This window comes from Amblyomma maculatum, chromosome 2 (assembly GCF_055883805.1).
Source record: "Amblyomma maculatum isolate TAMU_Amacu chromosome 2, ASM5588380v1, whole genome shotgun sequence".
Taxonomy (NCBI): domain Eukaryota; kingdom Metazoa; phylum Arthropoda; class Arachnida; order Ixodida; family Ixodidae; genus Amblyomma; species Amblyomma maculatum.
In genome coordinates, this window is record NC_139345.1 from 80304253 (window position 1) to 80320885 (window position 16633).

The window sequence follows — 16633 nt, forward strand, 5'->3', positions numbered from 1 at the left end:
CTTGATTTTATTTTCTTCGCATGAGCGCCAATTTTCTTAACAATAGATACTATGAGGCTACATTCCCCGCACATTATCATGCCCCACAATCAATTTGTGCAGTTCAATGAAAGGTTTGCCAATGTACCGGACATACACGTGTGCTTAGGCCGTACGCCGCGTACACTTCACCATTACTACGTAGGACAATTTTGCACTTTCTTGAAGACTAATAACAGTTTATTAAAATATCAAGTGAAGATACCTTGTAAGCATACATTCATATTTCGCACACCTTATAAACTAAAATTAAACAACTGAGTGCCACAAGCTGTATTTTGGAAACCTTTATTGTATTTTAACAAATATCAAGAGGTTGTCAGCTTATTTGTATGCCCAAAGAACATGCTATCAATTATCACATAATTCATATAATGTCCATTTTGAACCCCATTTTAAGCACAGCTTCTTTTTGCCAATGACCAGGCGGCATTCAATGCACCAACACAGTCACAAAGCAAAAATATATGCAGAGTTTGCCCAACATATGGCTACTAACCATTCTGTAAAGCAAATAAATCAAAAAGAAACCTGAATAATGGAGAGCAAGCACTGAAGTTCTTTGGCCAGTTTTTATTCCTCCTACTCTTGCAACATTCTACACTAAAGCAGCAAACAATAATCATTTAAACAAAAAGCTAGTAAAAAAAAGCAACAGGCTGTGTACACTTTTTATATATTAAAAGTGCCCGTGCCAAAGCTTAAGCAATATACATAAATGTATGCCTTTGGACCCGTCACACAAATAAGAAACGGTGCACTGTTATTCTGATGCATTTGTTAAATACACATTAACCTGTACAGGACAGTTTGTACAGCAGTAGCAGCATCAAGCACTGATGGGCAGCCAATGTTAGCAGTAACACCAACTGCTTCCTTTTGATGTCTGTTCACTGAGACGGATGGCATCGTTGCGGAGGTTCTCCCAAAGGCCAGGTGTCTGGATGATCTGAGCAGCGTCGTTAGCAAGCCAAAAAAAAATAAGAAAGAAACAATGAACACTAGCATCCCTCTTTAACCACAGTTTGCAAAGAAATGAGATACAACTGCACCAACTACCCGTACTGTGCAAAACTCATTTTTGTCCACTGTCGCAAAGTTTCTCCTTGTGTTGTTATGTCTCGAAAAGAGAATGCAGTAGAAGAAACTGCTGTTATAGTTCCTTCGTCAATACTTGCAGGAAAGAGGTCACTTAGTAAAAGCAGATGCAGAGCGCTCATTCATTTTGCAAAGCTTCACACACTACTCGAATTGTGGGCAATTTTCCTGGGGACAAAACTTTTCAAATATATTACGGGCGTGTTAATAAGGAAACTCATTGCAAGTACAATGGAAAGCATGAACACGCGCAGAGCTCATTGGGGCTCATGCGTATGTATGTCTCGTTAATATGGACAGTGAAAGGAGTGCAAAAGTGCGAATGCCCTATTGACGGTTAAATTGTTGTGGTTTTAAGCTTTACAGCGCCAATGGCCGATCAATCCGCCTTGCCATTTTCACTGTACCACATGAACGGCTAAGGAGAAAATAAATCTGCAACATGAGCTACACTGACATCTGCTCTACATTCAGCTGCTTCCAACCAACTGAGTACAGGTCTGTACTAAATGTTTAATGAACACTGAACAGTTGTAATAACAGGTATGTGATCATGTGTCTCATGGGCACTAGGCATTTCAGACTGTACTGCATTATATTAATGATAACAAAGATTAGGATAGCACTCTTGGAGCTCCAAAAATTTTGTCTAATTTCCTATTCAACATATTTTTTGTTTCATGTTGTTAAGTACAGATAGCTGGCTTTATGAACAGCTTTGCATTGGAACTAAAGAGCACAAATAAGCAAGGCCCGCTTGTAATTAAACCGTTCACTCTCAATCAAGAGCTTGAGTTGGAATAAAAATTTGAACAAAATTTTTTCTCCCGTTTTTGGCTTCATTAACCAGACTATAGCGTGCCCCACCTCAGTTATTCATGAGCTTCACTAGCCTCCCCAATTGAAAACCACTGCAAAGAATCAATAAGACCACTCAGATATCATAAAACATCACCTTTTCTACAAGTTCCTCGAAGGCACACTGGACTCCGTCTTTTGTTTTGGCACTGGCTTCAATGAACAGCATGGAATGCTTCCGAGCATAGTTCATGCCTTGTTCCTTGGTCACCTCCCTGTTCTCAAGCTAGGCATCCAAAGAAAGCATTAGGAAAGAAATAAAAGAAAGAAAAGGGAGTGAAATACCACTACTTTCACTTTTCACAAATTGAGGCAAATGCATATAGCAAATACTAATGAACAGTCAGGAAGCGCTAGCAAATGGTAACAATAACATTTACACTAAAGCCTCGCATGGCATAAGATGGAGGAATGATAACACACAGCTAAATGGTAACTCCCAAAATCTATGTTGCTTCATTGCCTTCTACACATTTTAATTTGCTTAACATGACCCATTTAATGCCAACTGTCAGTCAGCAGCACTTCCCATCTGCTCATGCATTCAAGCAATGGATCATGCAATCATACAAAATCTGCACATACCCACTACAATGGCTCAGTGGCTAAGGCACTGTGCTAGTAAGTACAATGTTACAGGCCCGGTAATCATAGCTGACTTGAATGTGGGTGAAATTAAAACACAATCGTGTATTTGTAATGCAGCATATATTAAAACAGTCTATATGCCAGTTAGTCATTGGCATTCTGGTTATTTCGTGGGCTTCATGTTCATAGCCCAAGGAATAAGCTAGAAATGTAAAAAACATTTAGGAACTGCCCCATGCAGGTGCACGTAAATGCGAGACAACATTTGTGCAGTCTGACAGCCTTTTAATATAAAGTTGCAGCGCAGCCTTGCATCAACTCACCTTGTCGATTTTGTTGCCCACAAGCATTTTGACGACGTTGTTCCGCGTGCAGTAGGTTTCCAGCTCAGCAAGCCAATGGTCTAGCTTCTGGAACGTGCTGTAGTTACAGACGTCGTACACTGCGCTTGTGAGTGCATGGAAACAAGAAAGCACAGGTCTTAGCAATATCCCACTGACAAAGACAAGCGACTCTATTGACACCGTGAAAATAGTGGCTATGAAGTCTTATGCCCAAAAATTTGGCCTGTGTGTAATCTCAGCCAAGGATCATGCACCTGCATAGACCAGAAATGTTTTGTCAACTCTTCAATACAATGGAGAAACAAATATCAAAAAGCTGTGCACATTATTTACATATAATGTTATCCGAGTCTGACACTTATGGTACATGATATGTACTGTAATACCAGTATGTAAGCAACATACCCAGGATTGCACCTTGAGCTCCCCTGTAGTAACTTGGTGTAAGGGTGCGAAACCTTTCTGAACCTGCTGTATCCTGAAATTGAACAAAGAACAAGGAAAATTTGAGATCACATTGTCATGGAGACTACAGGAAGCACCAATACTAAAGAAATAACGGCATGAAATGCCAGCTGCTATGCACATTTACCAACTAAACCTGCAAAGCTCAAATAGCATGCCAAAGATGAAACTGCAGGAAAAGGAAAATGCCACAAGGTGCCTTACCCAGATGGCCAACTTTGCTTTGTTCCCGTCTACAGTGAGGGTCTTAACCTTAAAATCAACACCTACAAAGAGAAAAACAAGAGCAACACTGAGCTGAATATTGTAATGGTAGATTCTGATAACTACGTACTCTCAGGAGCAAATATGCGCAGAAAGCTTCCCCCAAATTTGTTTACCTCTACCCTAAACGGTTACAGAAACATTAAATGGATTGCAGCCACTCTCTGGCAGCTAGTGACACAGGAGCCGAGGGTGTTAATTATTATGTTTCAAAGGTCAAAGCTAAAGATGATCGACAAAAGTAAAACTGAGAAACTTTTATATCAGTGAAATAACGGCAGGATAAATGTAAATAATCAAGAACATGTGTGAACGTTAAAAAACAAGAACCAATATTTTGTATCATAAGTTCAGTTTCTGTTTCATGGAGTTTGTGTTTCGGTATCATGTACTGGATTTGTACATAAGTGTGTTTCTCTCATGCAAGTATGCACATGCATGCAAGCTTCTTTTTCCCTGTACTTCTTTATGGGCTGCCTTTGACCACGTGAACTGAGCACATAAATATGTGTGCGCGCTCAATCAATGAGAAGAGGTTGCTCTGTGCTCCTCCCAAAATTTGCTTCCAACAGCTAAAAGAAGATTTAGCTCTCTGATCTTCTACACTCTTGAATGTTTTTGGCACGTAACTGTTGTAATACCATGTTTTTGGCACCTAACTGTTATAATACACATGTGCAAAAGAACCTAGCAGGTCACAGCTATCCATGTGCCAAAAAAACTCAAGTGGTGTTAAAAGTTCATTTTCCGGCAAGTTTTCTTAACTGATCACGAGCTGCACTGTTATCTCAAGCATTGTAATGTGCAACATGTGGAAGAAACCGGCTCATCCAACCACGAACCTGCCATGTCGCAATCCCAATTAATTTTGAGCATCCACTAGAATTTGTGAGCAAGGTTTATTTTTTAAGGCGAAAGCCTTTAATAGCTCATGCTGTCGTGGACAAAGTGTGTCCCGCTTTTGCGGCGTTCTGATTGGCCGAGCAGTTAGCGTCCCTGCCAGCTCCAATGCCACACTTGAACGTGCGCCAAGGAACGGCACGCAACAGGAGCGATAGCGTACCGTCCGAGCTCACACTTGCCAGAGAAAGTGTGATAGATATTGCACCTTTCCTTTCCTGTAAAGCAATTATAATTATATGTAGCACTGCAACGAATGCCGACAGGAGGCTAATGATAGGAGGCAAATTATATGATAGCAAGGGTACTTTCTCCTCTTAAGAGACATCTAAGAGACCCTCTAATTTTCCTGCAATTAACCCGCAAATTTTGTGTAATGTCTGATTAGCTAACAAAACTTACAAAAAATAAAAAATGGGTTCCAGCTGCAACTCGCAGCTGTAGTAGAAAATTAAAAAGATAATAACACTACCAAGAAAACTTAAGCTTAATTTATTCTATGATAGCAAATTTATATGATGGAACAGCATCAATTATGACAGGAGGCTGGCCAAAGCACCGATGCGAAAAAACATGCAACCCAGCAAAGGTACTGCTTACCTATAGTAGCTGCCAAGTTTGGATCAAACACATCATCTGTAAACCGAAGCAACAGGCTGCAGGGAGTAAATGCATATGCACAACATTAGTGCACTTTTTAGGGAACGTTACAAACACATAGTCAATACAAATCTGACATGGAATACACAAATTCAGTCCTTAAACTAGCAAATAAACTCAAATAAATGAGCATTACAGCCACAGTTCAGCACTTTTTTTTTTTTTTTTTTTTTTTTTTTTCAGTGGTAGAAGATTGATATCGTACACACAGTGAATCAGTTTCAGAAAGCGTTGCCAATTGTTGCCTTTTCAGGTGTAAAAACGCAATTAGGCTACTTTAAAAGCAGTACGCGCCAAATGATGACATGCGTGAACCTCAAGGCAGTCAGAAAACGAACAATATGTTATAGTAGAAACGACCATTCGAAACTTCTCCCTTCAGAAAAACCTAGGGATTCTCAAGAACAACAAAAAGTGCATTTTGATCTGACACACAACTTCACATTTCAAATGCCTCAGAAAGCTACAACAGAAAACTCGGCAGGCGGCTATCAAGGTTCAACGTGACCGTCTGTCCGCAAAAAGCAGCTCAGACGTAACGTAACACCAGTAAGGTGCGCGAAACGATATCCATGCTGCTCTTATGAGTCATAACGGCAGAAGTGATCGACAGGCTATCATTTGGAAATGAGACGAAGAACGAGGAATGACACGAATCTACTGCGTTGCCAAATGGCGACAGTGGCATAGTCACACCTCCTAACAGCAAAATCGAGCAGTTGATAAGCATTCAGTGTTGTTTTGCATTCAGAGCCTGAAGTGCTCATCCTATTCATTCAACGCACTTGGCAACAGCAATGAATCAGATATTTGGCTAACTCTATTACAAAATCCTTAGGCTTACCCGGAGAAATGCGCGTTAAGGAAGCTCTACGGAGTGTCACCGTCGACTCACCTCGATTTACCGACGTTGCTTTCGCCTATGATGAGGATTTTAAGCGTCGTGAGCACCCCGTCGTCTTCCATGGCCACTGGTCACTGCGCGAATTTTTAGGGGGGCGCCGATGTAAACATGAGTGTGTCCGTGTGTCTAGTGGGAAAGTGGGAAAGGCGAGCAGCTGATAGTAGTGGACACCAGGGGGCTACATGTCGCAACGGCCGTGCAATTTTTCTATCAGCGAAATACGTATGCCACTCAATAAATATATATAAATGTCACTAACCCGTGCCAAAGTCAAAAGTTTCGAGTTCGAAACTACCGTCAAACAGTTTCGCGGGTCGCGACGCGGACCTTGCGGGCCGTTATGTGGACAGATCATAAGCTGTTCGTCTCCGAAACATCGGGAAATGACAGTTAAGCATATGACAGTGGACTGAAGCAAAGCGCAGAAAGGAAAACATGACTTGCTGCGTACCTTTCTGCTCATCATACGTTGGAAAGGCCAAGCTCATTAGCGAGCCAACTGTATCGTTCCACGAGTTTCCAGTTACCGACATCAGAGAAGCATGGATCAAGGCTATTTCTCGCGAAGGCAAGAAGAAAACAAGTTGCTTTGATGCGTCCTGACTTGCGTGTAATAGTTGCCATCGTTGGTAGCCACAAAAGGCATACTACGAAGGTTGTTCAGTACATCTAAATTTCTGGATTTGCACGTGACATTGCGTATTGAAGGTTTGTTTTTAACACCATGCTTGGCTGATTGTCTCAACACGGAGCCCACTCTGTGCATTCAAGTCCTTGCTGCATTGCGAAAAAGAAAAAAAAACTATTACAGGAGAAATATTCTGTGCTGCAATTAGGACAGCATGTAGGCTATGAAGACAGTGTCTGCAGAAAACTGCGCGATCGGAGAAATGGCAAAAAAAAAAAAAAAAAAAAAATGCAGTGCAAGCAGGCGTTAGCAAGTGCTGACAAAGTCTAGATATGAAACTTTCTCTATGCCAGTCGCACCCTCTTGGAGGAAAAAAAAGAAAGCTAGTATCACATCAACCGAGGATTAAGTTTTTCATGTTGGAACATTGCAGAATTGCTAAAGCGTGTAATGACGACAATAATACTTTTCTTTTTTATCTCAGATTTGCTTAAAATAAGGCTGTCAATATACTGTAAAAGTTCATGGGGGTTTTCATCCAGAAACTTGAGCAAGCTCTGGCACTTAGTGGTGTCTGTTTGCCATGGGGTGAGGTCTTTCTCTTTAGTAGCTACAGTCCAACTTCCTGTAATCTTTTTCTAGTGTTTGTCCCAAGACATATCGACATCAGAGGCAGGCGGGCGTGGAATATTTAGGGCATATATTAAGCTCTGTTTCCTCTTCAAAATGCTGTCGCCTGTCGCTGAAGGGATTAAAAGCCACCCCAACCCTAATTCATAAGCTTTCTACAGGATGTCCCCAATCTCATTAAATTTTGAAGATCGCACAGGAGACTTCACAGCAATCACAGGAGACTTGGGCCACATATAATTTCCCTGGAGGAAATCAAGTTACGAACAGCTGGGGGATCAGAAGCATAACTAGTTGGAGAGCCATTCACGGTTGGGGCTTGGTGTGCAAGAGTGCCTGCTCTCCTCTGGTGAATGTTCTGTGTATCTTGTATCCAGTACAGACCTTTGCAACAAGGGCTCCCTGGGTGTCGCCACATTGGTCTGGTTGTTTGCTGTTGTGAGCACATCTAACATGGCAGAAGTGACAGCGGAACCGGTTTTCAACTGCCCAGAAAGGAGGCATTTCGACATCCTCCTTGCTCGATGCAAAGGTCTATACCTGGATGTATTTTATTATATTCCTATTGAGAGCATGCATCTGTTGAGGAATGCTCGATCCCTTTGTAACTCGTTTATGTTGCCTAATGACAGCTTAAAAATAAGTGTAAATATAGGTATTAGAAATGGTCACAGCTACCATAGTAATGCATAAACACAGAGCTCCACCACAAGCGGTCCCAGGTGGTCAGAGACATATTCCCGATGCGTGATTATCTCAATGTGTGTCAGGATAGGCCATTTTATTGCATCAGTATGTGCGACACGTTTCTGTGCTTATGTCAACACATATTGAGGAAATGTTGCTTCCCTTTACAGCATAGTTTAGCCCTGTTGTTTGTAGTTAGTCACGTGTGTTCACTGTGGGGGATCTACCATTTTTGGTGTTTTTGCTGTCACGTTATTACAGCCGTGACAGGCACAACATACTTTCCCCTTGTCTTGTTGCCTCTCACTGTTCAAGTACATCAGTGCATTCAGGTGTGCATATTTGTGGACAATAGGGATGGGTTTTAGTTTTGGTAGGATCAATAGTTGGAACTGCATCCCTGTTTATATTTTCTAGCCGCGCACTGTCGATTCATCATTTAATGAAACTGAGCTTTGTATATTATCCAGAGCTCAAGTACTGAACGTACAGGATGTCTAGCCATCCTATAGACCAAGGGTTCTCAAACTGGGTTCTGCAGAACGAACTGCTTTTGTGGGTTTCGCAAGTGCCCACTGAGCTGTCTCCCTCCCTTCTTGTTACATGCAAATCGGGTACAGTGCTTAGATTAACTAAATGCATTTTGGAGGGCTTTTTAGAGCCTTTGTTATCCTAGCTTGTTCCTCAGTTTCACACCGTAAGCATAGACACCATCCACAGCACAGTCCTTGGCATTGCTTCAAGATTCTATGAAGCTATGGTCTGTAGTTTTATGCTTTTACAGGTGTGAGCGAGCATGAGTGAGAGGTGGCTATTTAATAAAAAGCTGACTGCCAAAAGCAAGAAAAGAAACAAATGCTTTCAAAAAGTAAACCGAACTACAAAAAAAAAATACAGGGCTAGTCCATTCACAAGCAACAATGCTTGACTGTGAAGGTAATAGAAGGGGTCCTGACACAGATTCATGGCTATTGGGGTTCTTTGAGGAAAAAAAAAAAAAAAAAATTTAGAACCCCTGCTATAGACCAGGATGCTCTTTCCATAGAGAATATGCCTTTGATTAGGTGTAACATAGTGGATGCTGCTTTCTTCTTCCTATGGAGCCATTATGTTCCTTTGTCAGATAAATGAATGCCAAGCCCAAGGACTCGTAGCTCGTCCGCCTTTTAGATCTGCTTTCTAACATTGCGCATGACTCTCTTAGTTGCCACTTCCTTTCTTCTGGTTTTGTTAGTCACATGAACAAACTTATTGTGCCTTTTTTTGCCTAGATGTATAAGAATCTCTAAATTTGTTAAATTCGCTTTTCATTGAATCAATAGCAGAATCCTTACTCTTGGGCTATTACAAAGCAACATGCAGACTAAGGTGTAAAGCTGTACATAAAAATGTTGATGGAGAGAGCAACATAAAAGTACAGGGAAGCACCAGCTGTGTTTTGGTTTGGCAGTTTGGCTACGTGGGTACAAATCGCAATGGGTAAGGACGATTCCAACATGCGAGGATTCGCGTATTTACAGCGCGTGTACATACCTATGCCTTTATTTCAGGTCCCAACAAGACTCTGTGGCAGCCACATGAGACAGCCAAAGTGTGCAGCATTCACTTCAGGCTGGAGGACTACAAGGAGGGCACCAAGGGTCGTCGCCTCAAGCCCAATGCTGTACCTTCCATTTTTCCAGGTTACCCGGCTTACATGCAGCGCAGCGCTGAACGCATTAGATCTAAAGCTAGTAATCAGCCCCAGCGTCGCTATACAGAAGCCTTTCCTCGGGTGGCGCTGTCCCCAAAGTAAGTAACTCCTCTTCGTGAAAGCCATGAGAAATTTTGCACTTGCATACCTTAAATTCACCAACTTTTTCTCCTTCATAGTATAGTCTCTTGCTGCATTGATGCACTGCTGCATACAAAATTTGAGCACTTGAATGCACCTGTGGCAATTACTTTCCATCATGTCTTTTGTGGTACGCTGCAGTATACCTGGAAATTCACTGTCTGCCAAGGCCTTCGTCTCCTTTATCTTCGCTTTGCTAGACATAGCAGCAAAGGTAAACATGATAGGAATAACAGTTGCATACATGGAAGCCAGGAACTGACATACACCACTGTTCTGTCCTGGTACACCAAGGTGCTGTGAAACACCACAGCAAAGTGCCATTCACTGCCTGAACTCTGGGGCAGACATTTTTTTTTCATTACTCTCCGTCACGCCTCAAAGGCCAAAGTAACACATATAATTGCACTGGTGGTCATTGTAGAGTTTATTTTATCCATCATTACAGGTGGATTAAGTGCCATTTTTAAAATGAGCAAAATATCCACAGGTTTGATTATGAGCTATAGTTCTAGGCCTTTATAAAAAATGTGCACATGTGAATGCTTGGAGCAAGCTTTGATACTGTTTGTTTGTTTTTGGAGTCGTTATAGCACCATTGACAATACAGGTCGAACACACACAGTCACAAAAATGAATGGGGTGATGACTTTGCGCTGCGGTTCTGATGTCCTGATTACGATTAGTTTTAATAGCAGTGCCATTTACCAACACAGTGGCCAACCGTGCCTGCCAAGAAAGAAAAGTCGCCTTCCAATAACTTTAGGCTCGCATCTTTATGCCTACGACGTTGGATGTCACCTAGCACAACTAAATTTTTTCGTGTTGGTCCAGGCAGCACTAATATAAGTCCACTAATATGCCCCCTTTGCCTCTGCTTAAATGTAGACTCAACTTGGAGATGGAGATGCAAATTAATGTTTAAAATGTAGCTAACAGTGGCATCATTGTCTAATTTCTCCTCTTGGCTTTGATTCTTGTGCGCTTGAGCTTTTAAATTTATGCCATCCTGTCACTGGCATCGGGTGTATGCTTTGGCCAGTCTGTGCAGTGTCGGACACTGCATTGTGCGTCACTGGTCATTTAGTTTTATTTTAGGATGGCATCACGCTGTTCTAACACCTACGCATATTTTTCTCTCTCACATCCACCTGCTTCCTCCGCTCTTTGAGCTCACTGAACCATAGCTTTTTTTGAGGATGGTTCACTAAGTTTTCTGTGTTGTGAAGCATTGTTAATTCTCCATGGGGCCATTTGTGAAGAGGCATCACTGTTAATGCGTTGTCGCAGTGCAAAAAGGACTATGGAGGCAGCAAGATTTTGGAGTGATTCTTCGACATTCCCAACAGTGTGCACAAGGCAATTTCTCGCGCTTGACAAAACCGCGAGAAATTGTTGTCACTTAGTTTTCATCTCTTATGTATAGACAGTTATGTTCCAGGTGTTTATTAGGTAAACTTGCTGTGATACAAACGGTTTTCAGCAGCTTTTTAGGGTCATTTGATAATTCGAACTTTCGGATATTGACAGTTTTTCCCTAGCCAAATTAACGAGATTGTACTAATTAGCATCAAGCATGAGAAAGGTGTCCATCTGCAGCTTTTGACAAATCCATGACAGCGTTTGTAGAGAAAACTTTTAAAGCAAACACACGTTAGAAGGGTCGTCCAATTCACAGACGAGCATGCAGTTTTCCCCCTCGCTTATATTCTTATCATGCACCACTGATGATAAGAGACACCATTGTGATAGCCATGTGACCCTGCTCATTTGAATGTGCACTGGATGCTGAATGCTTAATTGTCTCAAGTAGTGTTCCCTGCACATAATATACCCCTCTCAGGGGAGAGTAAGGAGGGAACAGGCAACTGCAGTTTTCAACATTTGTTTTGTAAGGAGACCACACTGCTTTAGAGATCTCAGTAATACTTCTTTTGATTCATTCTTGTCATAATAAGTCAATATATGTAGACAAATCTACACATTTCAGGCACTTTAAAGCATTTGTGCTTGCAAATAAAGCAAAAAAAAAAAAAAAATTAACGCACACTGGAGCTATACTAGAAAAACCAGAAAATGTATAGGCATTCATTAAACAAAACAGATTTCTGCGCCATTTTGCACGCCTGACTCGGTAATTTTTTAATCAAGATTTTTCAGCTGTCAGTGTGCTTTTTGCATCCGCTTTCATAGAAATTGCACCTTGTATATGCAGGTATGATTTGGTAGTGATCTTATTGTGTCCTCAAATATGGATGCTTCACCTGAAGGGGATATGGAAGGAATGCTTGTATCAGTAGGCGGGCTCATTTAACCTGTCGACTGGCAAACACATTACATGGCTTATCCAAAGATTAGGAGGAATGTTTGCGCCTGAAAACACAATCAATCAAGAAATAAATTGAATTAACACTATGGCCTTTGCAGGTGTCTGCTTTTCTGTGGTTAGTGCATGTGACCTAAGCACTTAACAGCTCGATATTGTAACAGTGTAAGATGTTGACACTTAGAAGACAGGCACCAAACAAACCGCCAACCAACCATTCTTGTTCTGCACGCCCTCTCTTGCACGCGCTTTCTCTTCTTCGCGCCGTAACAATATTTGTGCCATGGTGGCAGTGTGTCAGAGTATGGGGTTGAATGTCTGCAAGTATGACTGTGCAGTAGCTTTCATCGTTTTTAATCTTCTTGAATGGCAAAGAGCAAGCTACCAGGATTTCATTGTTGTTATGGGTGAAACTTAAGATAGTTTAGGCTGTTTGTTTTTGCTATCCCTGTAAGCCAACCCACGCACACTTTTTTTCTCCAGGTCAAAGAAACGTCTTCTCTGCGGCGCTGCAGCAGCTGAAAAAAAAGCGACCTGTGCAGAGAAAACTTCGAAACGCGGGAACGAAACTGCAAGCTGTGCCAGTCCCTCAACAGTCGAGCGCCGGGCAAAAGTCGTCATTAGGCAACCGTCGCTTACGGCTAGCCACGCTGGCTCTGCTACGCAACAGAATAACGGCCACGTGGAAGCCTGTGCAGACTCCCGGCGCCCTGCCATCTTGCGCCTTGTACCAGCAGACAGAGCACCGCGTGAACAGCAGCCACCTGTTGTTGTGGTAGAAGAAGAATGCACTGCCTCGGATGATCAACTTGCAGGAACCATTGAGGAACACAGGGCGTTTGGAACGCAGACTGTACTGACTGGAGTGACGTTGGGTGCCCTGTGCGACGAGATTAAGTTGCTCCAGCAGAGGTGCGGTGAGCTGCAGGGTCAGCTCAACGATGCACTCGCTGAAAACTGCTCGCTGAAAGCAAAGATTCGTAGCAATCAGGAATCTTGTGGGACATGATAGCCTTTCATGTTGTGCGTATGTGGCTAAAGGAATGTCTGCTCTGTTTAATGGAGACTGTGTGTGCAAGTACCATTGGAAGAGATGGGATGTTCTTGTATCTGGCAATTTGCTGAAGTAGACCAGTGGTGTGTTTGCAACTGATCACATATTGCAATGATGTGAGAATGCGAATGAAGAGTATGATTTCCGACACATTTTGTACTCCTTTTTACACAAACAGCTGCGGGAAGCCAGTGAAACATTTTTGCTTTAAAACAATCTTTGTTACCAGCTTTAAGTTAACTGGTTGAAAGAAGTGAAGAACACCCTTTCTGGAGAGCTGTCTCTTCACAGTTGTGAAAAAATACTAAGCTTCAGCATCCAGAAAACACCAGTGTAGTTTCTCGTGCTTTTGCTAACAGTGCCGAGCCCCTCTCCTTAGACCGTGTTCTGTTGTTTACAGCCAACTTCGCTGTCGTTGGAAAAACCAATCTTCCTACTATGCTGTTATGGCTAGCACCGTCAAATGGAAATGTGTTAACAAGCTGCTTAGCAAATTGGTCATAATCAAGTGAATTTTTCTCGTTGAATTTTATGCCTATTTGCGAAATTTTGGTTGTTAGAAATATGCCTTGTATGATTGGTATTATCGCTAGACCATATTTTAATGAAAACAACTGCAACTGTGAGCTATATCCCACTATGCAGGAACACTTCCACTTTCGCTGCATTGCAAAAAAATACTTGTCGCTTGTTATAGTGCTCTGTACGATACATGGGACAGCAGTGTAGAAATCAGTATACGCACTGCCTCGCAAATGCTGAAGTAAAACGTATGTTTGATCGCAACTGCTGCAAATTCCCACTCATTTTCCTAACTTCATTTTGCATAAGACAGTGCTTGTTTGTGATCAGGACTCGAGCCTGACGTTTAGTTGAAGAACGACTGTGCACTCGTTTGATAGACCATGCTGCAGCTTCCAGCACTGTAAATATAAAGTTGTGCCTTCATTTAATAACATCGCCATTTATCCCCGCGTTACATATTCAAGCTCCAAAGTTTTCTTGCACAAACAATAACAAGCTTTTCGATGGAATTTTTCCAAAGCACTTCACAGAGGCTTGCTTGTGGAAAGATAAACTGTTTGCCATGACTTAAGGCTGAACTCAATGGTCCGAGTCGTGCTGCTAGTCTATGTGCTTTAGCACAAAGGACTAGACACACCAAATCTTGCTATTGCATCCTGTGTTGGAAATGATCAGCAGTATGTCACAAAATACAAATCGCCACAAGAATTCTGGGAAACAGTGCAGTTTCAATTTCACCCGCTGGCCAATGGCTACAGTCATATGAGGCTTGCAAAAAGTGCAGAATGGTCGCCACTTTCTTGAATTTTATTTGCATCATCTCTTGCAGAGGCTTGCTCAAGAGCTAGATTCACAAAAAATAATGACTAAGCAGCGGTTATATCACTTTCTTTTTATTCTGTGGCACACGTGACCTCAACTACTCTTTGATGTCACAGCCAGTGTTCGGCGTTTCAGACAGAAACGGCACGAAAAAAATTAAATTGTAAATAATTAAGCTGGCATATTATGACTCATGCACACTATGTCTTGTGCACTATTTCAAAGCAAAAAACGCATCCAGAATTTCAATGTCTCTACTCCTTTAAAACAGCAATGAGCTGCCTACATGCACTGCTGCACTAGTTGGTACATGTCTGAACCTATTTGGGGAAATGTGAGTAGCCATACATGGACGTAGTCACAATCAGCTTTTATTCAATGACATTGAAAAGAAGGCGAAATGCCACCTATTTCATGGCTAGAGAGACAGCTACTAATAAGGCATGTCATTTTTCCAACATGCCCTAAATGCTTAGAGTAAGAGTAATGGAACTGGTTGGGCTTAACGTCCCTCAGGCTATGAGAGACGCCGTAGTGGAGGACTTGGAGAATTTCGACCACCTGGGGTTCTTTAACGTGCACCGACATCGCACAGCACACGGGCGCCTTGCTTTTCGCCTCCACCGAAAAACGGCCGCTGATGCCGGGCTTCGATCCCGCGTCCTTGGGAACAGTAATGAAATTGAAGTTGATTGAAATAACCTTCCAAGTTTCTACTGTTTTGTGTCTTGGATGGCAGTAAACAGACATGGCAGCACATGGTGGGCCCTGCATATCTTTTTAACTTAGAAGCTGCAGTTGTGCATGCAACCGCCCTCACCTGGAGCAGTATACCTCAGTGAGCGACGGTAGATCAAAATCCAATCATCTTCACCATGCCTCACGCAACAAAAAAAGTAACACTGCACAAAAGGTGATGATTTCAGAACACTTTAGTGAAGTTTTGTAACAAAATTGCACAGACAGAAACTAAAAGGAACCATCGCGTGCACAGTCATTTGTGAAAAAAGTGTTCCGTTGGTTTTCGGTCATTAAAATTCAAGGGAGACTGAGTGAGAAAGAAGAAAAAACAGGATTGTTAGCAATCTTTTTGCTGGCTCGAAACTGTTTCATTGTAGCGAAAAACTGCAGGCCGAATTGGGACTTGCTGCCAATTAGCCTGAAAGTGTATGCACTAACTTGATTTTATATTTTTGAAACTTTGCCGTTTATAAAAGGACAGATGAGTCACAATGTTCGCACTCCTCACTTCATCCAGTAGGCATGAGTAAATGCACACCTAGTGTTTAAAGAAACACCGAAGACGTTTACACGTATTCATAGATTACAGCATCCCGACATTGAAGCCGTTACCTTGACTAAAAGAATTGACAAGTTAAACAAGGTGAAAAAATTTAAATACCAGCATTGCCATCACTAGCAACTCTTACAAGAAAAAAGCAATGACATCATGACAATTCTTTATGCACTCGTCCGCGAGCTTAAGCTGGAGTCATGCAGTCCTTCTTAGACATGGTAGACAACGCTGCTAGTTTGAACTGGGTGGAATGGAAAATTTTAAATGCAATCTTCTAAGCAGTAAATGCTTCTTTTACTGCCAAAAACTACCATACTTAGAGCCACAGAATAGATTTTTAAATAGAACAACGTTTGGATAAAGTTGTCTTCATTGTCACTTTAATGTAAGGCTGAGGTAAAATCGACATTGTGCGTAATGTGTATTTGAATTAATTTCAATTGCAAAAGGTTTACTGAATGTGCACACAGGTACATAGAATCTCAAAGAGAAATAGAGATAATAAATGCTTTATGTCATGCATTTTAAGCTGTCCACAAGCACAAGAACTACCTTATTATGCTCTCACTGTTCTCTTTAGCAATGAAAAACCCCTTCTTCATCTGTTTAGTGCATCTCTCACATAAAGTACAGTTAGCATACATCAACATGGACACCATAGTGCCATGATTCCTTGTACAAAATGCATTCCCTAACAGCGGCCTCACGAG

At 41.8% G+C, this 16633-nt stretch overlaps 2 protein-coding genes across 2 annotated transcripts; one reads left to right on the forward strand and one right to left on the reverse strand.

Annotated features, from left to right (window-relative positions):
* Window positions 1-311: 311 nt before the first annotated feature.
* Window positions 312-6275, reverse strand: LOC146199103 (ras-related protein Rab-18-B-like). Its single transcript, XM_084594592.1, has 7 exons — window positions 6112-6275; window positions 5157-5212; window positions 3597-3658; window positions 3333-3405; window positions 2907-3025; window positions 2093-2221; window positions 312-988 (listed from the first exon to the last, which is right to left on the reverse strand). The coding sequence occupies exons 1-7, from the start codon at window positions 6180-6182 to the stop codon at window positions 893-895; spliced, it is 606 nt and encodes a 201-aa protein (XP_084450718.1). The 5' UTR covers window positions 6183-6275; the 3' UTR covers window positions 312-892.
* A 102-nt stretch (window positions 6276-6377) lies between these two features.
* LOC146199104 (uncharacterized) lies at window positions 6378-16389 on the forward strand. The gene is made up of 3 exons (XM_084594591.1): window positions 6378-6688; window positions 9616-9856; window positions 12709-16389. The coding sequence occupies exons 1-3, from the start codon at window positions 6556-6558 to the stop codon at window positions 13232-13234; spliced, it is 900 nt and encodes a 299-aa protein (XP_084450717.1). The 5' UTR covers window positions 6378-6555; the 3' UTR covers window positions 13235-16389.
* The last annotated feature ends 244 nt before the right edge of the window (window positions 16390-16633 follow it).

What these genes read in the sequence shown, in the direction of transcription:
- LOC146199103 (XM_084594592.1), bottom strand. Translation starts at nt 6,182, where the DNA reads ATGGAAGACGACGGGGTGCTCACGACGCTTAAAATCCTCATCATAGGC. An exon ending in AGCAACGTCGGTAAATCGAG is followed by an intron (nt 5,213 to 6,111) that starts GTGAGTCGACGG and finishes TACTCCCTGCAG; the next exon opens with CCTGTTGCTTCGGTTTACAG. An exon ending in TGGGCAACAAAATCGACAAG is followed by an intron (nt 2,222 to 2,906) that starts GTGAGTTGATGC and finishes TTGGATGCCTAG; the next exon opens with CTTGAGAACAGGGAGGTGAC.
- LOC146199104 (XM_084594591.1), top strand. Translation starts at nt 6,556, where the DNA reads ATGACTTGCTGCGTACCTTTCTGCTCATCATACGTTGGAAAGGCCAAG. An exon ending in CAAGGCTATTTCTCGCGAAG is followed by an intron (nt 6,689 to 9,615) that starts GCAAGAAGAAAA and finishes CCTTTATTTCAG; the next exon opens with GTCCCAACAAGACTCTGTGG. An exon ending in CGGGTGGCGCTGTCCCCAAA is followed by an intron (nt 9,857 to 12,708) that starts GTAAGTAACTCC and finishes TTTTTTCTCCAG; the next exon opens with GTCAAAGAAACGTCTTCTCT.